Consider the following 22748-nt stretch of genomic DNA (forward strand, 5'->3'; position numbering starts at 1 on the left):
AAATCTTTATCTACCTTAATAAGGAAATCAGCAGATAACATCTCAAATTGGTGCATTTAAAAAGAGCAGTCACATAAGACTACTATACCAGATGCTAGAAATCTATGTTTTAGAAATATGTTGATGTCACCAGAAAAAAGGAAACAATGAAAAAAGTGAGAAGTAGTTGGCTTGAGGAATGGAAGTGTTAGACTGAGGAAGAATGGGACAGAAACCTGCTCTTTTCTGTTACAGACCTGTTAGCATTATTTGATTTTTGTAATGTAAGCCAGGAAACATGAGTTGATGGATGTGTCCCCATCCCACCTGTTCCTTTCCCTCTTCTGAATCCCACTGGAACCAAGCACTGGCCCTGTACAGTGAGCTGGAGACTGAAGTGGCCAGGGAGGTCATTTGCTCTGAGGCACCCACCTGAGCCATGAGGACACTGAGCCATGGCAGCTTCCAGTCCCTCTACACTTCAGTGCCATATGTGTGGTGGAAGAGGACGTGGGCCACTCAGCGTAGACTTTGTGACAACAGCCCTAGGCCTCATGGAACATCAAGGTCCCACTGAGTCCCTGGGAGCCTAGGCCCAGAGCCCTTCAAGCTGGTGGCACTCTGTCTCAGGAGAGGACAAACCTTTCCCTGGTTCCAGGTCACACTGGAATCAAGAGACAGCTCCAGGCAACCAGCAGCAAAAAGTGACATTAGTTTCCCCCCCAGTAAAACAACAACAAAAACAAAAACATCAACAGCAGTGCTTCCAGATTTGTGAGGTGTGAGCCAGGCTGCATCACTCCAGGCAGAACTCCCTCCCAAATTCTTCAGGGTTAGATGCCAAAAGGAAAAACAGAAAGGACAAGAACAGAGTGCCTCAATGACCAGACAAGTCTTTCCTCTAAAAGTGTCGCAGAGTAGATGAGGACAGTGTGAGTCTGGACCCAGAAGGATGGCAGAGCCTAGGCTCCCTTCCCAGTGCAAAGGTGAGGCTTGGGCCAGGAAGTGACTGCCTATCCCATTGTACCCTCTGCTGAGAAACTTAACAGAACCTGGGGCATAATTATCTTTTGGACACAGTTACACTGTTCAGCATTTCCATTATGCACAGCTAGGCCTGAAACTGCATTGCTGCTCTTCGCTGGAGCCTCTTTAATACCAGCTTGTGATCACACCCTTTGTAGACTGAAGTTTGCATTTGCTGTTTTATCCCCAAGTCAGCTCCTGCCTGTCCCCTAAGTACACTTCAGGGTCACTGCCTACTGTTGACTGAGGCTGTGAGCTCAGGTAAAATTTCTTTTCTCAACAGCTACTGCCCAACACACAGAAGATGGAGGGTGGAGGATGGAAGATGTCTGTCTCATCTGCCCCCCACAGAGTGGATGGCAGGAAGGGGAACTCCTGAATGGTCAGGCAGCATTCTCCCCAACCTAGAAGCCAAGGCTGCCTCCATCTCTCGCTGAATAGCATTTTGGCCACTGGAAACATGGGGCTGAGGGTTCTGCCTTGACTGCAAAGGTAATGAGGCTCTTGGGTGCCATAAGGGCTTTGGAGCCCAGCTCATCCAGGGCATAGCTGGTTACAGCACTTCGGGGACTGTCTTGACTCTGCATCCCCAACCCTGTGCAAATCCTCCTGAGATGTCAAATAAAACAAGCATGTTTGTCCTTCAGTTGAGGAAAGTAATGGTAAAAACAACCAACCCCAAATCTCAGCTGCCAATGAAAAGAGGTGATGTCAATGACTCCCTAAATTACCAAGAAGTTACTATTAAAAGCCAATTACCTGCAAGTGAGTCCAAACTGCATGTGAGCTGGAGGTATCACTTAATGGTAGAGTGCTTGCCTAGCATGCATGAGGTCTTGGATTTAACCTCCAGCAACAAGGAAAAAAAAAGAACCCGCTGTAGTGCACATTGGAATTGCTGGGAGAACTTGTTAAAATACAGAGCACTGGGACCACCCCTAGGTTTTGGTTCAGTGGGACCCAGGAATGTGCATTCTGGTACACTGCCTTGGGATGACACTTTGAGATGTTTTTGCAGAGATGAATAAGCATGTTCTCAGCCTTGGAGATCTATCTGTGTCACAAGGAGGCACTCATGTGAGAGAGACACACAGTGCATGGCGGGGTGGCCAGCTCTGGGTCCACATTATGGTCTAAGAGTTGGGGTGAGCCAACAACCTGCAGGGCACAGGGCAAGTGCATTTTCAGGGAGGGCTTCACAGAGGAGGGACTGTTGAGCAGTCTGAAGAGCAGGTGTGTGGAAGGCAGACAGATGAACTGGGAGGGACACGTAGGCAGGGCCGTGCTGCTGGACACAGGGTTGGCTATTTAGTCACCAAGGGTGGGTCACAGACAGACTAAGGAGTCATAGAAAGAGGCCTAAAGACCATAAGCCTCTTTTTTTTTTTTTTTTTTTTTTTTTTTTTTTTTTTTTTTGCAGCCCCTGGGAAATCAGGGAAGAATTTTTTGTGTAGGGCAACAAGAATGTGGTAAATCCTCTACCTTTTCCCTGTCTGTTTCCCTAATGGGATGGGTGATATTCTAGTCTTCTCCAGCCCTGGCCTATATGATTCAATGGGGCAGAGGGGAGAAGGTGGCACCATCCACCTAAGGGCCTCACAGCTGAGACCCAACAGCCACTACACACCCTCGGTCTGCCATCAGCTGCCTCCAGAGCCCTGAGCCCTGGGAAGTGGAGGCAGGCGACTGGAAGTGTCACATACTTTGCTAATCTCTTCTGGGCCGGACAGCCCCAGCCCCCACTGGCTGTACAGGGTGAGAGGCCTGGGATTGTGCAGAGGCTCACAATGGAAGGAAGAGGGTGTAGGAGGGAGGTCCCTGGGCTGACCCTGGCATTGTTCTTGGGCCAGAAGAAAGCTTCCTCCGGCCGGGCTGCTGCAATGCTAGAAAAAACTGAAGATGTCGAGCCAGTGAGAGTCGGCTGGGGGTGACGGGTGGGGGGAGGCTGCTGCAGGCTGGCCTGGGAGCTGTGGCCCATTCACAAACGCCTGCTGGAGAGCACGTAGCAGCACGTAGCCCCCCTCCACCCCCGCCGCCACTCCCAGTGACAGAAGCTGGGTAAACGAAAATAACCGGGCTTCTCCGCCCCCAAACTCACCACAGCCAAGAAGGAGAACAAGACCAGAAACGGCCCACTGGCTAATAAAGGAATAATGGATGCTTCACACCCTCAGCAACACCTTCCTCTTCCCCTAGTCCGGGAGGCTCCATTCGCTGGCAAAGCAGAAGGAGGCAGGTGCTGGACCACGTGAGACCTTGTTGACCAGGACTGGCCCAGCTCACCAGAAGCATCACCAAAATGGCCCTGGGGGTTAGACCAGCCCCTGGAAACTGCCGTAGGGTGGGGCTGGCCCTGTGTCTTGAGCCAGGGGGCCTCTCCTAGCTGGGGCTGGTGTGTCACTTGTCGGGTGTGTGTGTGTGTGTGTGTGTTTGTGTATACAGGAGTGGTCCTGTCTTGGGGCACCCATATCCAGGGCCTTGTGGGCCAGCTTTGGCTCTGCTCATGGCTTTTGTGCCTGGCTTCTCTGCTGGCCAACTCTTTCTGGGTCCTCACTCACTCTTCAGCAGGGCTGGATGGAGCATTTCTGTAATGTCCTTGGTCGAGCGGAGACAGTCCTCATTCTAGCCTCCCTTGGGCTTGCTGCCTTTCAAGTGTTCTGTCCCATGCTGGCCTTAGGCCATCCCCACCTGACTGATGGGGCCCCATGGCACTCAGCAAAGGATTCTTGGATATGGTCTGGCCCAAAGCAAGGCATGGGTCAGGTGACATTTTCACTGGGAACAAGTCCTGTTAAGTGACCCTGGCCTGTCCCTAACAAAGTAATACAACTGCTTCCCTAGCCATAGCAGGGAGATCTGTACAATCCTAGGAATTACCTGTGGTCTTCAGGAGGGCAGGTTGGGCTCTAACCCTGGGATTTTCAAATCCTTCTTATGTCATATATTTCCCTCTCAAAACATCTGGATGAGTCCCTGTTTGGACAAGTTGCAAGGCCTCAAGGGCCTCCACTGACTGTTCTAGATTTTTACCAAAACATCTCTTTAAGGCTCCTGGACCCATCCTCAGCAGCATCCTTTCCTTCTGAATGCAGGCAGGCTCCAGAACCACTGAGCTAAATCCCCAGCCCCTTTCCTTCTGAATGATCCCTCACTCACTTCCCTCTCCTTTACCACCATCTGTTCTTTTCTCCCTATAGCCATCCAAGACTGCTCACATCAACCTCCTTCAGGAAGCACTAACATATGACAAACCAAACAACCTCCAAAGTGACCTAGAATCAAGTCTCCCAAAGGTCCAAGAGAAGTCTAAGGGTAGGTTTCTCCTTGGGCTCCATGGAGGAGTCCACAGTTGAATAGGCCATGTATGAAAGGGGGTGGACTTGAAGAAGAGAGGGGCTGATATATGAGGAAAAAGGAATGAGGGGACCTGGAAAGCAGCCTCCAGGTAAAGGCTTTTTCTTTGCCTTTCCCAACACTGCCCCTATACCAATGAGTTAGAAACAGAAGTGGCCAGTGAGGTTAAAGAAAAAAAGTTTCTAAATTTACAAATAACTCTGGCTTATATTTTGACCCTCAGCATAGCTTTGCAACCGAAGTCAAATAGGTACATGATCCCCACTTTACAGATGGAGAAATGGAAGCTCAAAGAGAATCATTTGGAGGAATTACACAATGTTCTGTGTGTAGGACTGAAGGGCTCTTGGAGAGCTACTGTGAATGAACACCATGGATCTGGATACTTGTTTTAATTCTCGGGGCTTTATCCTTATTTTTTTCTGTTTATACTCTAGATCCATATTTGGCAAGCTTTCTCTATAAAGTGCCAGGTAGTAAATATTTGAGGCTTTGCAAGCAATAGCATCCATATTGCAGCTATTCAGCTCTGCAGTACAAGTGCAGCTGAGAATAGTGAGCCAAGGAAGGGGTGTGGCTGTGTGCCAATAAAACTTTATTTATATAGGCAGGCTGGAGGCCTGACTCGGCTTGGGAACTATAATTTGCCAGTCCCTGCATAAGACCCCAGCCATGTTCTAGATTGTTGAGGCTGCAAGGGAAGCAAACTTTCCTAGGCCCACAGGAGCCAGCTGAGAAAGCAGCTGGAACCTCTGATCCTGGATCCCTACGCTTAGACTCTTATGAAGGCAGGAGGGGAAGACTTTCATGGGAACCTGTCTAGAATCAGCCAGTTGTCTCTTTTCAAGGGACCTTCCTGGTTACTACCAACAAAAGTGTTTACCCCCCCCATAATGATTTCTATAAAAAAGAATCACAGGCAATGCAGATAACAATAGGCTTGTCTCACTGAGCATGTTGCCCTTTCCCAGTGGGCCCCACTACCTGGAGGCGTCAGACAGGAAATCATGGATTGAAGAACTTCTGGTCTCCTTTATTGTATGACCACCTATTTTTGTCCAGAGGGAGGAAGCACTTAGGGGAGGGTGGCTTGGGAGGTAGAGGGGTCTCCTAGGTTAGTGCTCCTCCTCCATAGCTGACGTGGGGCCTGTCACCAGGGATGGGGGAGCCGCTTGATTGAAAAAAAAGTAGAAAATCACATTTCTTCCTCTCTCAAAGATGTTAGCAGAGGCTTTTCTCTTTCCTTCTATTTTTTTCTTTTTCCATTTTATTGCCTTCAGAAGTAGAGGAAAAAAAAAAGGTATCCACTTTCCTGTTCACACTCATCAGGGAAATGGCATCCCCCATAACCTGCTGTACCTACGTGACTAGTGTCACCTAGAATTAGAAACGGGTCTTCTAGCATCTCTTCCTCCTCATCACCCTGGTTACAAAGAGGAGTCAGGTTACCTGGATTCTAACCTTCCTTCCCCTATTTATAAGCGGTATGATTTGGGGTGAGGTATTTGATCTTGGCTTTCCGAGGTGATAACAGAAGGAACACAGCACACAGTGGTTATGAGAGTCAGCACTGCAGGCGTGAAGCTCAGATGGGATTTGATTTGTGTCATCCCCTGCGAAGGAGGCCCATATTCCGAACTGAGTGTGAGACCCTGTCGATAGGAGCAAGTCGAGGCTCAGTACTGCATGATGTATCCATCATGGATGTGTCCCTGTGGAACTTATTTGTTTGTTTATTTTGTGTGTGTGTGGTACTGGGGATCGAATTCAGGACTTTGCTCTTGCTAGGCAGGTGCCGCACTGCTTAGCAACATCCCCAACCCTGGAACTTACATTCTAGTGGGAGAACAGAGACACAGAATGAGGGGAGCATATGTGGGATGAGCACTGGGCAGAAGAATACAGTGAGGAGGGGGATGAAGAGCACAGAGACTGGATGAAATGACCAAAAGCCCTTACTGAGAAAGGGACATCTGACCAAAGTCAGCGAGCACAGGTATAAAACAAGGTCAGTAACTGTGCAGGCCACGGGACTGAGTGAGGGTAAGACACGATGATGCAAGTTCCTTCATGGTTCCTGGAATAGCAAGAGCACTTGGCAAATGTTAGTGTCACCGCATTATATTCAGTGTTGCAGTCTCATTAAGGGGGGACATCAGGAGAATTTCCACTCATGGGACAGGTCCTGGGCTCTGCATTTTAACTTAGTGCACCAAAGGTGCTGGGAGACTGAACAAATGAAGTCAGACCACCCCTCCCATGGGACCAGGAGGTGACAGAAACAGATCTTGGAGGAAGACAAGACCTGGAGTGTGGGGTGTTTGTGTGACTGGAGTTTGTGTGACTGTTTCCGGCCCTCTAGGGATATTTTAACAGTCCTAATGCCTGTGAGTTAGCATGTCCTGGAAGTTTCCAGAGTCGGCAAGAATGATGACAAGCTCCAGGGGATCATAAAGTCACTCTTTCACATCTGGAGGGCTGGGAATCATGTTACAGCCCCTCCACTTGTAGGATCAGTGTGTGGTGATGGCGCCACCACCGTCACCACAAAAGCAGCAGTGCCACCTGCTGGACGAAGAAGGCAGCTCTTGGTCGGCCACCATGCTTAACCCCAAGGTGCAAAGGAGGGTAGGAATCCTGGTTATATCATGGGGCAATGATTTTTCCCTTTGAAAGCTCCTTGGTTCCTCACGTTTTACAAGGAATGGAGAAGGTGTAGAATTCTCATCTTTATCTGGGCCAATCAGGGGAATGAGGTGCTTAACCCTAAGTCTCACTGTTCCTTTCTTTGGTGTCCCCTGTCCTGAGTCCTGTATAAAGACATGTCTTGAACACACCCTCATGAGGTTGGAAAGCGATTAGGAGCCCTCTGTAAAAAAGTGCCTTGGTCACATCCATGAGGCCGGCAATCCCACTGGCCCTGACTGTGTTCAGTGGGATGCATGCCACCCGCTTCATGGAGCAGACACTGTTCTACGTTGCTCAGCCACTTGAGGTCAGAGGGATCAACCTTACCTGGTCAGAGTAAACTGATTTGTTCCTGAAAAACAGAATATAGCTTCAAAATTCTCCAATAAAAAGGCAAATGAGAAATAAAGAAAGCTATGTAATTCCAGTCAGACAAAACACAGCAGAAGTAATGTTTGCTGTGGAGAATAAAGAGAAATAATCAAAATTCTATGTCCTTATAGAAAGCCTTGAACAAGACACTGGACAGTTTATTTTGGTTTTGTTTTGTTTTGTTTTTTTGAGACAGGGTCTCACTATGTAGTTAAGACTGAACTGGAACTCACTATGTAGCCCAGGCTGGTCTCAACTCACAGTGATCCTCCTACCTCAGTCTCTCGAGTGCTGGGATTACAAGCGTGTGCCACCACGCCCAGCTACACCGGACAGTTTAACAATGTCTTTCAACTGGGGTTTTATATAAGACTCAAAAGCAAGGTGGGGGGGCTGGGGATTTAGCTCAGTGCTGCTGCTGCCTGCCTTGAAAGCTCAAGGTCCTGAGCTTAATCCCTGGTACCAAGAAAAAAAAAAAAAAGCAAGGGGGGGAATAAGGAGCAGCTTTTCTGTCAGGTCTGGAGGCCCCCTGCCCCACCCCTGCCCTGCACCCTGGGATCCTGAGGAAATCTAAGGGTATGCTGGGGCTGTCTGGGGGCAGAGGGGCAGCATGCCTGCTAGCTGTCATTTTCTAAGGCCAGTCACGGTAAGGAGGCAGGGGGTTTGGGACAGGACAGGGTTCACAGCCTTGCAGGGAGCTTGCTCCTCAAGTCATCCCACATCAGCAGAGAGGTGGGTGGACCCGGGGGGGGGGACTCCTAGGACAGAGGAGAGCTGAGGCTGGGGTCACACAAAGGAAGGCTGTAACCTATTCGGCTACACTGAACTCAGCCAGGCTAGCCTCGGCTTAGACCATGGAGCTCCATCGTTCATCCTGCCAGCCCGTCCTTCCAGGGCAGAAGACCACACCTTCTAACTCCCCAAGCTCTATACTTGTGCCACCTCCCCGCAGGCTGAAGAGAAAGTGAAGGGGAATGTGACTTGTATCGCCGCTTTGTGGGAAGGCAGCCCCCTTGTCTGTGCATCTGCTGTCCTGGGGTAGCCCCATGTTCCCAGGGGTCCAAGGTGGGAGAAGGGCTCTCTGAGGCGCGTTAAGCCTTCGCACAGCAAGGGACATTTTGGCCTCTGAGTGGTAGCTTCCTTTTTCCTCCTCTTCACCCTTGTTGTGGAGAGGAAGAGCCTAAGGATTGAGCATTGAGGGGGTCATTCTGGGAACAGTCTGCATGCTTGGCCATGACAAGGAGAAGCATGGTCAGCAAAGACAAGTGTTGGGAACTGGGGATCAGAGAACTCAGTACAAAGGCCAGACTGTGGAGCCTGCAGAGTGGAGCATTGGTGCCCTCTAGTGGGAGTCAGACACCTTGCTGCCATCTGTCCTGGTTATGACCATAGCGCTAGCTCTCCTTGACTCTGTGGTCACACTTGCAGCAGGATTCCAAATGACAAGGCTGGGCAGTCCACAACACAGCCAGCATGGCAGGTCAGCTAAAATACAGTTCACAATGGAGGTTCCAAAAATGCAGGTGGGATACCAGCACTATGGATGGCATATGGGGTTCCCTGAGGACCCCACTCTAACCCTAGTTGTGTGGATCCCAGCCTTTGCCCTGCCCTATGGCTTCACCAGCTGGAACCACGACTGAACCCTGAATCCTCATTACTGTGCTCAGAGCTGCCTGCTGGCCTCCCCTGATTGGGGCTCTTGGGCAGCATGGCCAGCCTCACTCCCTAAAGTGGCTGACCTGCTCCTCCCCCTCCAGCCACCACCACCAGGAGGCAGACCTCGGGGACTAACACCAACACTAGCTCCTGACTAATGAAATGCTTTTTATGGGTGAGGACTCTTCGTGACAGCTGGAGTTCACAGGGATACAGGTGTGATCCGTGGACCCTGACACTTGTCTGCTCTATTGTTCCAAGTCAGAGTGAACAACGGGGGTCCCCCAGGGTAGCACTGTGGTTAGGCTAGTGAGTTCAATGCTCCCTGTGCAAATCCAGCCAGGTAGAATCCTCAGGGATAGGGTCCTCAGTGTTGGATGAAGGGGTCTTAGCCAAGTAACCCAGGTGCCTCAACCGAGGCACTGTCTCTTAGGAGCACCCCCAGAAGCCTCATGTGTGACTCTCAGTAAGAGGTGAGCGAGCTAGAGTCCCCTGGAGAACCACAACAGGCATGAAGCTGGGGCCACAGTCCAGCTCCAGGCTTTAGTGACTGTAGTGGCATTGGGCAGGAAGGTGGGGACATGCAGGAAGAGCACCCATACTGCACCCACAGGGGCTCTGACCTGGGCAAGACCCAACATCTGCTCAGGCATTTACAGCTTCAATGGTGAGGTACTGTAATCTGTGTGCATGTCTCATTTCCAAGACCAGATGGTGCCCCTCCTGGGGAATTGTGTCTTCTGCAGTTCTTTCTCTAAAAGGCTTGGGCAGAGCACTTTCCCAAGAAGGTGAGTTAAGTAAATAAGATGAGTGAAGTAAAGGGAAAAATGAAGATTTGGTAGAGGCATCAGCTGCCCACCAAATAGCTGTGAGTGCCCACTATGGCCAGCCCTTTGCAGGTGGGTATGGTCATGTGACTAGCTCTCTCCACGAGGTGAGCAGTAGAAGCAATACGTCTGGGCCAAAGCATTTAAGAGCTAGAACCTCACTCCCTAGCTCACTCTGCTCCTGACAGGGACCCTGGAAGCCTGGAGTGAGTAGTGGGGCCACAGGTAGAATCAAGCTGGATCCTTGAGCCTCCAAGGAAAGGCTGTGAGCAATGGGCTTTCAGTAGAATTTCTATGTATGAAGCTACTAAGATGTAGAGATTTGTTTAATATTATGGTCTACATGGAAAAATCTTTTGAAAAGAAGGAAGAAGGGGGTAGGGGAGCCAGAGGAAAAGGAGAAGACAATGAAGATGAAGACCAAGAAAAGAAGGAGGAGGAGGAGGAAAAAGGAGAGTTATTCCAGCAATCACATAAGAACATAAACAGGTTGATATTAAAATTCTGCTGGGAAATGCTAAGAAAAGGGGGCTGCACTGAATGTCAAAACAGACAAAAATCCTATATTTCTCTTAGCTCCTCCAGCCAGCCACAGCAATGCATCAGGAAGGCTATTCAACAATATTCATTCAAGAAAGCCCAGAGAGGGGCTTATGAAGATGAGACGGTCCTGGCCCTCATAGGGCCCACAGTGTCACAAAGGAGTCTGACAGTTAAATGAGAAGGTGCAAGGAGACAGGGACCATCACACAGGGGCGGGAGGAGGGATCTGGGGAACTCAGCAGATGGATAACCAGACTCTTCCTGGTGCATCTGAGAGAGCATCACCTGAACCAGGGCTAGGAGCTCATTGGTTAGGGAAAGAGCAAAGTGGACACCAGGCAGAGGGAACTAGCTGTAAGAAAGCAAAGAGGAATGAAAGAACAGGGTGAGCAGAGAGACAGGGGCTCAGCTGCACGGCAGGCAGAGGTGGAGTGGCCCCAGGACATGGGCTGGTCAGTCACAAAGGTTCCTGTGCTCTGAGAAGTCTGAACAGGGAGATGGAGGCCCGGGCCTCTATGGGATGAAGAGATGCTGGGAAATAGAAGGCCTCTCTTCTTCTGGGAGGAGAAGTGGGAAGAGAGGCAATGCCACCTTTCCTCTTATTTCCTTCTTGCCATGAAGGAAAGAGGGGAGCCAGTGAGTTTTCTGACTTCTGTCAGGGGGAGTCTTCGGGAAGCTTGCCCACTTCTGCACAGACCCAAGGCTCCCATGGGAGACTGGGGGTCTCCAGGCTTGGAGAGGGGGCTCTCCCATTCAGCCATCTTCACTTGGGTGTACAGTGCCTTCTAGGTTAACATGGAAGTGAGTGTGCTTTTGTGGCCACCATGATGCCCTCTACAGTAATTGGCTTTCAGGATTGAGTCCAGGAATCCTAAATATCCTATTTTGTATTAGACAATCCCATATAATGAAGATCTGTCCCTCCCCAAGTGCCCATAACTAGAGTAGCTTGTCATCATGAACCAAGGGCAGACAACTGACCCAGTCATACCTAGCTATTCCGGGCTTTGAGGAATGCAGGAATACCCAGAAAGATAATCTCTTTACCCCATCATGCTCTCCCAGGATCTGGATTTGGGGAAAGCTGTGTTTGGGGGAATCGAGACCTGTCAGCCTCATTCTAATGGGACCCACATGAAATGCAGATCCCTAAGGAGTGGTTAAGCCACAAGTAGGATCAGCTGGAACTTGAGGTCTTCAACTCTTGCTGCTAATTGGAATTTCCTGTAATGCTTTGTAAAGACAGATTCCTGGGTATGATCCAGTAGGTGTGGACCAGCCTCTGGGATGGCCCAATGGTCTTAGCCTTCTGGTTGCTCATGTCTGGTTAGGCCTTCCCACACTGCAACAGGATTGGCAACTGACAACTGACACATGGCACATACAGAACGATGCTATGTCACTTTTGAGCTGAGGTTGGATGCTTTCTCACTCACCTGTTCTTTTATCACTTGCTTTGGGGGAACGAGCTGCCACGTTGTGAGGATGCTCAAGTAGCTGATGGAGAGTGCTCCTGCCTTTAGTCACATGAAGGGGCCGCCATGAGAGGGAGCATCCAGCCCAGGCCATTAGTGAGACAAAGGCCTCACAAGTCAGCCTGGACCAGGACCACCAGCCGAGCTGCTCTCAAAAAGTGTGTGTGATAATAGATATATTTTTAAGCAGCTAGGTTTTGAGCAACAGATGACTAGTTCAGTGGGTCTAGGGAAGTGATGGTGAACCTTTTAGAGACCAGTGCCAAAACTGCAACCCAAAACCCACTTATTTATCGCAAAGTGCTAACACTGCAATTAAACTTGAGTACTGGGGTTTTAGTTTAGAAAAAAACAACTCATATATTGACATCTGTTGTCTTAATAGAGAAACAAATAACACACATGTCATAGGTTCGCCATGGCTGGTCTCGGGTGACAGACAGACAGCCACAGGTCTGAGAGCTGTGGCCCTGCGTCCAGCATCAGGTCCTTGTCTGCTGAGTGTTTTCCGGGGGAAACGTTGGTCCAAAGTGTGTGTCATGACAATGTATGGTGTGTGTGCGTGTGGTGCGTGTATGTGTTGCATGTATGTGTACATACAGTGTGTGGCGTATATGAAATGTGTATGTGCCCATGTGTGGTGTGTGCTCTATGTGGAGTGTGTACAGTGTGTGTATAGGTGAGGTATTGTCTGTGCATGCAAATCTGTGTCTAGGTGTGCATGCAGGGTGTGGGTATGTGTGTGTGAATGTGGATACCCTTGCTCTGCGGGCCCCAAATCGGACATGGAGATGCAGATGAAGACCTCTTCTACCAGCAGCCTCAAGAGCTGTGCATCACCTCTGGGCCCTGGTGGGTCAGGAGTGCTTGCTGATTTACTGCTCCTTGAAAGAAAGAAACCCCTAAGAGTAGGAGACCTCAATAGGATTTGGGCTGATGGTTTTCAAAATCTGTTTAATAGCGGGATCATCCCCGCAGAGGAAAATATTCACAAATCCCAATTGGGCGCAGTTCTGGGTGGGCCTGAGTGGGGCCCGAGATGCTTCTTCCACCTCCTGCTCTGCCCCAGCAGCTCACGAGGGCTTCACAGCTTGCAAAGCCCAGCTGCATCATTATAGATAAGTAAACTGAGCCCCTGGAGTGGTCACGCTGCACCATGACGGCAGATGTCCACAGTCTGATCCCTTGCTCCCTAATCCAACCTCTGCACTGCCTAGGACATCACATCATGCAAGTCATTTGTGGCTTTGGTGGCTGCGTGTGTCAGCTATGGACACAGCTCAGGACCATGGCTGGTCATCCAAGCTGCTCTCACAGGGACCCCTTAGCTTGGTCCCCCTCAGAAGGCAGGACTTGACTCGCAGTGTCCTGAGTGTAATGATAGCAGAAGCTAACACGATGCCTACAGAGCACGGGTGTTGCCCTGAGCCCCATGTGAACCTGGTGGCAGCCTCCTGACGGGACAGCGAGGGTCCTCAGTCGCATTTACACTGGGGTGGGGGGCGGTGGTCAGACCTTGTTCTTTTCTGCCCTGATGCTCCCAGGCTTCTGGCTTGAAGGCCTCTTCTATGCCTCGCCTAGGGCAGGGGAGAGCTGGTTCCTCCCCCAGATCAGCTCTTTCAAATGTGGTTTTTACATCAATAATGAGTGCTGTGAGCATGTAGGAAAGGAGGGAGCAGACGATCATTTGGGAGGACTTTACCCTGTTATCTTTGGGGCCAAGGCCAACTTTACATTAGCAGTGACGATAACAGAGACTGAGCTGACGCTGTCCCCTAACCTACGTGCCACTGCTCAGGGCTATCGCTTCAGTAGCCTCTCGGATAGGTAGGGAAGTTGCAGGAGTGCTGCAGAGAATTCACTCAGATGCCCAGTCTACTAACACTTCCCTGCATTTGCTCCTCTTCTCTCTGTGTACCTAGACACCATCACCGTTGACCTTCTCCTAAACAATCTGAAGACAACAGTATGTGCCAGCCTCAAATCCCTCAGATATTCTAGAGTGCATTTCTCAAAGCCAAGGGCACTCACCATTACTACCCCGGAAATGACGGTAGGTTTTCCTACTCTGAGTCATCAGAGGTACATGGTGGCCATCTATCCCACCACTCACAGAGTTAGCCTTGGCCACCTTGTCAAGTTGGAGCCTGCCAGATTTCTCTACCATAAAGTATCCACAATTCCTCTGCACCAAGGTGACCCTTGTGTGTGTCCCTCTCTGCTGCCCACAGAGTCCCAGTGTGCAACACAGGGAGTGGAGTCCATGCAGAGATGGTGGGTCTTGGTCAGCTTGGAAGACAGAATGCAAAATCAGGGAATCCAAGGGATATGGTAGGCACAGCTTCAGGAAAAAGAGAGCTGCCCAGAGAGAGAAGTCCAGGAGGACACAGAACCTTGAGTCCCTGGCTGAGAATTAATTTGTACACAGGTATGAGGAAATGTCCAAGGCTGGGGGAAGCCCAAAAGAAATAAATGCCGCAGTGCCCTCGGATCACACAGGGCTGGAGACAGTGGCGTTCCTCTAGCCAGCAAGGAAGGGCCTTCTGAGACACAGGGCATTGCATAGCAGTCGCTGAAGGGTACACGGACTCAGCAGGGAGGCAAAATCTGCCCTATAATCTTCCCTCCTTGATAAGTTTAAAAGTCTGGAAAGGATTGGACTGGTTTGAAGTAAGTAGGTTCCAGAACAAATCTCCAAAATATTTAAAGGAATACTGGCAAACAAATACCACTCCCCCAAGAAAACTTAGCATCCAAAAATGTAAAGCTCCTAGTGTCTGGCACCTAATATACTATTATCAGACACACAAAGAAAAATATGACCCATAACCAGGAGGAAAAAAGTCAGTTAATAGAAAGAGTGTGAAATTACATGGGTGATAGATTTAGTAGAGAAGGACATTGAAATATCTGTTAGAAGTAGGTCCCATATGCTCAAGAAGATAGGACAAAGCATGAGAAATAGTAGAAAGGGCTGGGAATACAGTTCAGTGGTACAGCACTTGCCTAGCATGAATGAGGTCCTGGGTTCAAACCCCAGTACCACCACCACCACAAATCAAGCAGCTTTTTCTAGTCACAGAAAAATATGTTTTTGTTTCGGTTTGTTTGTTTGCTTTTTGTACTGGAAAATGAACTTGGGACCTTGCGCTTGTAAAGCAGGTAGCAGCACCATGGAGCTAAATCCTGGTCCCAAGGTGATACGCGTTTTTGTTTTGAGTCACAGAAAACGATGATGAAGCACGGCACACATAGAATTAGAGCCCCAGGGGTGGGGGAAGGAGGAGAAATAACAGCTGACAAGTTTCCAAATTTGAGGAAACTATTAACCTCCATATCTAAGAAACTCAATAAACCCCAAAAGGGGAAGAAAAGGTAGAAAGCCACAGGAAGTCTCGCAATGACTGAATTTCTAGGGCTAAACCGTAGGATCTACTGTCTCTCTCAGTGAGAGGTACAGGTCAGGAGCAAAGAGGAGCTGAAATGGGACAGTGACCAGGAAGGGGTGAATGGGTGCAGGTGGAATAGCATGAGAGATTCTGGAGTGGGAAGGGCAGGTGACATGGTGGAGGAAGACGGCAGGTCAACAGCAGTGGTGGGCTCGGGGCCTTCTAAGGCTCCAGCACGCTAGCTGCCTTCAGCAGGCCCACCCATCCCTCAGAGGAGCCATTCCTGCTGCTTCTGCCCACAGTCCAGCACTGCGGGGTTCCAGCGTCTGGATTCACTGCAGCTTGGGTGTGAGTCCTCTTTGTTTAGAGCTTGGCCTCTCTCTGGGAGCTGAGCCCAATCAGTGTCAAAGTCAGCAAGTCCAGCAGACACCTGGAGACTGGAGGGACAGCTCCACTTTTCAGAAGGCTAAACATAGACATCCAGCCACATAACACATCCAGCAGCTCACTGCAGAATGTTCACCTATAGAGTTTCAAGGAGCAAAACCCCCCAAGATGGCCGAGTTGCATCTAGAGGACATCATGCCTACCACCAGTACCCATGGCATCACCAAGGACAAGCCGCTCCACATACTGCAGCGGGGGACACAGACACCCCGGTCCTGTCCATCTACCACTGCAGTGCATGGCCTCCGGAGCCAGGACCGGCTAGAGTGAGAATCTGGCCTGCACCTACCTGCCAGGCTGGAAGGACCTTCTCAATGTCATTCAGGTTGATGCCATCTCCATCTTCCAGCTTCCCTTTTCCACACCTGGACCAGAAAAGAAAAGGCATTGGGAACAAGGCTCACCTAAGTATCCCGTCCCAGCCTGTCTGGGAGGGGAGTGACAGTCAGGACAGACCTGGCCCCGCCCTCCTGCAAGGCCTGCAGAATCAACTGTCCTACCCAGAGGAAATGGAGACAGGGGCTCTCCTCCTTTCAGGTACTATCTAACCTCCAGGTAGGTGAAGGAGGAATGGAGGAGTCCCTTGAACCTTCTTGACTAATGAGCACCCCAAAGCCTGTCACAGGCCTTACAAAAGCCCTTCCATCTTGCCCCATTGCAGCAAAGGGGTGAAAAAAATCAGTGAACAGAGACCAAGCAACTTTCTCAAGGTCACACAGGCTGGCAGAAAGCCCAAGGGGGCTTCTTTTCTCCTCGGCTTGGCTCTGAGCCTGCTCAGATAGCAGCAGCCTTGTCCTCTGGGATGTCCCCTGTGGTGGGCATGCCCTCAGGCCTGAGCCACTGGCCCATTCACAGGCCAAAGCTCTAGGTCTCCTGCATATTTAAGGGTGCAGATTCTTTTCTTTTTAAGGGTGCAGATTCTGACATAGGACTGCTAGGGTAAGAACCCAGCTGCAGACGCAACCCTTACAAGCTGGGTGGCCCCTGCAAGTCACTTCACCTCTTTGTACCTCAGTTTCCTTGTTTGCAAAATGGGGGGAAATTAGTACCTAACATCATAAAGTGGCTGGAGGACTGACTTCGTTAATAGATTTAAGTGCTTAGGTGTTTACAATTTTGGCTGACAGAATAAATATTTCAGATGTGTATTATTTATATGCATTAGCTATAAGGTGTAACATATATAACAGGGAAAGATAGCGAATAAATGAAATAAAGTTATAACACCATAAAATAAGGAATCACATAACTGTATCACCACAGCTATGTCTCTTTCTATGGCTACTGTCCTTGTACAGGGGTGGGGAGCATCAGCAAGCAACTGATCAAGCTCCCAGACTCTGGGGCCAGCCCAGCCTCTTGCAACTTCCTCCACTCCTGGGCCTCCTAGTCTCCCACATCAAAGGGAACACCGCAGCTCCGACAAGTGTGGTGGTGACAGGCGTCTAGAAGAGGGTGGGCGCATAGCATGTGTACAGGAAGCACTACCACCATTATCAGTACTGACCGAGGTCCAGCAACGACTGCCCTTGAGCTGGTGGCAGCACTTTCCAGCCCCTGAGTTAATGCAACTCTCAAATATCAGAGTGGTTCATCCACTTAAATATTTACCAAATATCTATTTTTGATTGGGGCGCTGTCAACAAAATAAAAGCCCTGGGTTTTGGTAGAGCAAATCCTTGACTGATCTAGTAGGCCTGTGAGCCTAACTGCCACTAGGGGGCAACATAAGGCAAGAATCACAAAAGTCCTACGGACGAAGTGCCTGGACCCCAATTGGCAGCCCAAGCCAGCAAATGCTTAGGCAGGAGAGAAGGGCGCTGAGAGCTCAGCCTCCCCGCCCCCATTAGATCCTTCATTTCTTCAACCACCATATGCTTCTGCACTAGAGTCTGGGCTGAGGGCTGGCACCTGGGTTCAACAATACTGGGGCCAGGAATATAGCTCAGTGGTGCCATGCCTGCCTGTCAGGCATAGTCTTGGGTTCGATCCCTGGTACTGTGAAAACAAACAACAACAACAAAAACCCTAAATCAAGCAAACATAAAACAACACTGGGTTAAACAATTGTGGGAGACTCAGCCCCGTATCAGGGGCCAGTCCTGTCAGAGACAGGAGGGGGGTGTTGCAGGAACTCAGAGGAGCACTGGGTAGGACTGACTTGGGCAGAGGGCCCAAGTGTGAAAGGATGTCCCAAGCAGTGGGGTAATCCCAGCACTCTGGGAGGCTGAGGCAGGAAGAGCACAAGTTTGAGCTCAGTCTGGGCAAATAAGCAATTTGGTGAGATCCTTTCTCAAAATAAAAAGAATAAAAAGGACTCTGGATGTAGAATCCCTTGTGAAAGCCTTGGGTTCAAACCTAAGTTAAAAAAAAAAAAAAGCCCCAGGTGATTGAGCGGCCTAGCAGAAGCCAGGAACTAAGCACACATACACTGCATGCAAAATGGCTGGCTTTGCCCTGCTGGCGTGGGTGGTGGTGGGGATGTGAGGGGCGGGCCAAGGGCAGAGGGGCTGCAGGAGGGTAGCTACAAAGGAAAAGAGGAAAATCACCCCCTATCCTGCACCCCCGGCTACTGGGCCGTGGGTAAGGAGGTGGAGAAAGGCCTGGAACGTTCATCCAGCCATCTTTGAACTAATGTGAGGTGTGGGTGAAAATACAATGAGTATCTACATTTTAAAAATTTATTACATAAGGACATTGCCATCATCCTCCCTCAAAATACTCCCCTTCACTTCCTTCCTTCCCCCTTCACTTCTCCGACCATTCTTGTCACTTTCTGGACTAGTTCTAGATGGTGTCTTTCATGTCTTTATCGCACCATTGTGGCTGCCTTGATGTCCTGAATCCACTCAAAGTTCCACTCAAGTTTTCATGGTCTTTTTGACTTTGAGGAAGAGGCAGAAGTTGCATGATACCATGTCCAGTGAATAAGGGGGATGAGGATACACAGTACTATTTTTGTTTGACAGAAATTGCCATAAATGTTTTGAATCAATTCAGGATATCAAGACAACCAAGAAAAGTCAATGAAAGAGGACTTCCAGCACTGTGTCAGAAGTGGCAAGAAGAACGGGATAAGCGTGCTTGAAGCAAGGGGGAGTATTTTGAGGAGATTCCTGGCAATGTGTCTTTATTGTAATAAATTTTAAGTTTGGATGTTCACTCTGTTTTTCAATTACATCGCATAAATCTGCTTGGGGATGACAGGCTGGCCTGTGAAAGCATCAACTGCTTGTAGTCATAGGGGCTATGCCTGTGCCATGGCCCGTAAGAAGGGGATACTGGGGACTTGGCCTGACTGGAATGGCTGATATCCCTCCTGCAGGTCACGTGTGGGCACTGGGCTCTGAGGCCATGCCAGGTTCCAGGCCTCTGACCCTCATTCAACAGCACAGGGTCAGGCAGTGGGCAGTGGGCAGTGGGCAGGGGAAGGGTGCTACCCAAGCTCACCCTGGTTGGGGCCAGTATCTCCTGCAGGACTTCAGGTATGTGTGGGGAAGGTGGCTGCAGCCAGCTGAGTCACTGCTGCCAACCAGGTTTCCAAGGCAACAGCCTGCTCTGATTTCTGTCCCTCCATGGAAACACAGGCTGCAGGAAGCCTTGGCAACTGAGTGGCACCCAGCTTCTGAGGGAGGCCGCAAGGGCTGGACACGTGGACTATGTCCCCATGCCTCAGGACTCTGCTGGGGATGAGAGTTCCTGGCCTTGCCACAAGGTGGCCACAAGACATGGCCCCACACTCCTGAGGAACCCAAGAGGGACAGGATTTGGCCAGGGCCAGACATCCCTGGCAGACCCTAGGGAGCTCTCTCAAGTCTAGTCTGCTCTTGCTGGGTGGGTGAACATGGCCAAGGAATCCAGGCCTGCAGTGGTGAGCGGGAATGGCCTGTTACTTTGGCTTCAGAAGAGAGTGTCTGTCGGCACTGTCAGGGGTAAGGGGCATGTGTGTCCTGATGGCGGTTAATGCCCGCGAGCTTGGCTGACAACTTTGGAACGCTCGACATGCATTCCCCACTAGACACCCACAAGCAGTAAGGCAGTGGCATCACGTTGGTCTTTTGGGCCTCAGGTTCCCCTCTGCTTTCTCCAGCTATGAGCTCTCAGGGGACACAGGAGAGAGCTGAGAGATCTCAGAGACTGGAGATCTGAGGAAGACATCATCTCTCTGCTGAAGCCTTTCCCAGAGTACTCGTCTCCACACGGCGCTCTCTTTTCTAATTCCTTTTGGATTTACTTTATTTAACCTTTCTGAGCATGACTTCTCTCATTTCAACGTGAGGAGGGCATCATCTCCTCCTAGGAGGCTACTTGTTACACAGCAGTACTGCCAAGAGGAGTGGCCTTAGGGGTGGCATGGGCAGACAGTGACAGCGACAGGACATTAGAGATGCGGGAAAGTATCTAGCAGTGCAGCTGAACGTTTAGGTCTGATGTGACAGGGAACACTGGAAGGAAAAATGAAAGCCACCAGTGTAATAAAACAAGCAAGCAAACAAGCAAACAGAAAAGCAGGAACTAACAGGCGAGGGTGAAGATGTAGAAAAATCAGAATCCTTGTGCATTGCTGGCAAGAATGCAAATATTCATCTGCTTTGAAAAAGTCCAGCAACTCCTCAAAAAAGACAAAGAATTGCCTATGACTCAGCAACTTCTATCCTACCAAAATAATTGAAAAGTAGGGATTTAAACATATATTTGCACTCAAATGTTCAGACCAGTATTATTCACAGAACCTAAAAGGTGGAAAGAACCCAAATATCCACCAGCAGACAGATGGGTGTACACGTGGCAGTGCGGCCACAGAGTGGAACACTGCTCAGCCGTGAAAAGGAACGAAGCCACAACACATGTGCCGGTGTGGGTGAACCTCACACCCGTTATGCTGAGTGAAATAAGCCAGATGTAAAAGGTCACACACAACTCCATTCCTACAAACTCTCAGAAGAGGTAAATTCACAGGAACAGAAATGTGGTGGCTCCAGGGGCTGGGGGTGGGGGTGTAGATGGCGATAGGTTTTTTATTGGGGTGATTAAAATGTTTTGGAACTACATAGGTGGTGGTTGCAGAACACTGTAAATACGTTAGATGCCACCGAACTGCACTTTTAAATGACTAATTTTATGTTATACGAATCTTGCCTCAATAAAAATTATTGTAAACAAATAGAATCTGTAGTCATCTTTCTCACCCCCTGTGGCTGGGTAACAGGTGGGTCCCCTGTGGGCCGTCAGGAGCAGCCACTATGAGCTGAAGGGGTCTGGGGAAAAGGCAGAGATGCTGAGAGCAGCCAGTGAGCCTGCAATGCTAGGGTAGGGCGGGGAGAGCATCCTGGACATTAGTGGGGTGCCCCAGTGCTGCAGGAGCCCACCCACCTCCGCCCTTACCCTTCACGGTCAATGTGCGGCAGGGGCTGCTTGGGTGCATGTCGGAGCTTGCGGTGGAACTGTGTGAAGTCCAGCTTTTCAGGCTGCAGGTCCCAGGTGGCACCACTAGAGGGGGAAGGAGGGCGAGGGAGGGAGAGATGGGAAGTGGGGAGAGGAGCTTAGTTAATGACTGAGGGGGCAGGAGGCTGAGTCCAGCAGGGAAAACGTCCTGTCCTCCAAAGAGGTGGGCAGATGCGAATGCGGGAGGGCACCCATCCGCAAGGGCCAGGGCCTGTCTAGTGACTCCGCTCAGAATGGAGCCTTCCCTCAGGCTTGCTATAGACAAACACATTCTTTCAAAACCCTGGTGTGGGCCCAATGCCTACTTTATAGCTATCTCTCTGTCGTGGCTTGTATCTAGATGTTCCCCCAAAGCCTCATGCAGATGAGGTGGGGCTTTCTTTTTCTGAGGTGGCTGAATCTAGAGTGTGTTATTGTTTCATGGTGGGGCCAGCTCCAAGGATGCTAGGATTAAGGGAGTGAATGCTACTTGACCTAAGTAGTCTGAATAAAATAAAAAAGGCAGGAAGAAGCTGTTGAGGTCCCTTTGATTTTGCTACTTTGTGTGCGCCATGTTGTTTCTCCTCTGGAATCCTGTTTGCCATCCTTGCGTTGGAGCTAGCCAATTGTGGACCGAAACCTCTGCAAACTGTTACTTTAACTTTCCCCCTTTGACTTTGGGTGTTGAGTATTTTGTCTCACCGTCAAGAGAAAAAGTAACCAACACACTTCCTCAGAGTTTGTCTCTTGACTACAGTTGAGGAAGGCTGGGCAGGGGTGTGGCAGGGTAGTGGTGGGGTGAGGGGGTGGTTGTGGTAGTGTAAAATCTGTCACAGGACCTCTGGCAGCCAGTTCAAAATGGCCACAGGATCCCTGAGGTGGATGAGTGGGGGAGCAAAGGCAAGTACTCCGGGTTCCCAGCCCAGGAGACTTTCCATACTGGGGGAAGCTGTGCCCTAGCCTGACGTGCATCCTGAGTTGGGCAGCTCTGGGGCCATCTGTGGCCTTTTAGGGGAATTGTCCCCTAGTCCTTGGGAGCCCTAACCAATTCTCCAGGCCCATCAGGAGACTTCAAGAGTAGGAACTGCACAGTTCTCCCTTTTTTCTGGACTTCTCATATGGGAAGAGTGGGGGCTGCCACTTACATTCTCCACCACCCACCATGTGTCCCTCTCCTCTGTTCTTGATCTCCTTAAACCCTCACCTCTCTCCTCTCCCTTTCAGTCTGTTTCTGTTTTCCTTTGCACTCACTTTTCTCTCTGCCCCTCTTCCCTTCCTCTTTTCTCCTCTGATGCTCTCAGTGGTCTTATCTTTCTCCCTTGAAGCTCCTTTCTCTGCCCTCCTTCGTCTTCCTTCTCATTCTTTTTACTTCACCTGTCTGTGTTTCCCTCCACTTCTTGGTCAGTGAACAAGGATGAGTCAGCCAGTCACACACTGCAGAAAAGGGAGTACGAGGAAGTTACCTGAAGGAATCAAAGGTGTTGGCAGCCCAGATGTCTGTACCCAACATGTCCAGAGAGTTGTCTTTGCTGCCATTCTAGAAAAGATGAGGTGAGAAATACGAC

The 22748-nt window shown here is 50.0% G+C and overlaps 1 protein-coding gene across 14 annotated transcripts in view; it reads right to left on the reverse strand.

Moving 5' to 3' along the window:
• Positions 1–22748, reverse strand: part of Ctif (cap binding complex dependent translation initiation factor) — a 296184-nt gene that overhangs the window by 161091 nt on the left and 112345 nt on the right. For all 14 annotated transcript variants that reach the window (XR_004514784.1, XM_033757493.1, XM_033757492.1 and 11 more), the window contains 3 exons: positions 22647–22720; positions 21145–21249; positions 16049–16124 (listed from right to left, as the gene is read on the reverse strand). Coding sequence is in view for 13 of the 14 variants with exons in the window: in XM_033757493.1 (XP_033613384.1) it covers positions 16049–16124; positions 21145–21249; positions 22647–22720 (255 nt within the window). In the remaining variant the exon portion in view is untranslated. The remainder of the gene's footprint in view (positions 1–16048; positions 16125–21144; positions 21250–22646; positions 22721–22748) is intronic.

The sequence above is a fragment of the Fukomys damarensis genome, unplaced genomic scaffold (genome assembly GCF_012274545.1).
Source record: "Fukomys damarensis isolate Sample0158 unplaced genomic scaffold, DMR_v1.0_HiC HiC_scaffold_30, whole genome shotgun sequence".
Lineage (NCBI taxonomy): Eukaryota > Metazoa > Chordata > Mammalia > Rodentia > Bathyergidae > Fukomys > Fukomys damarensis.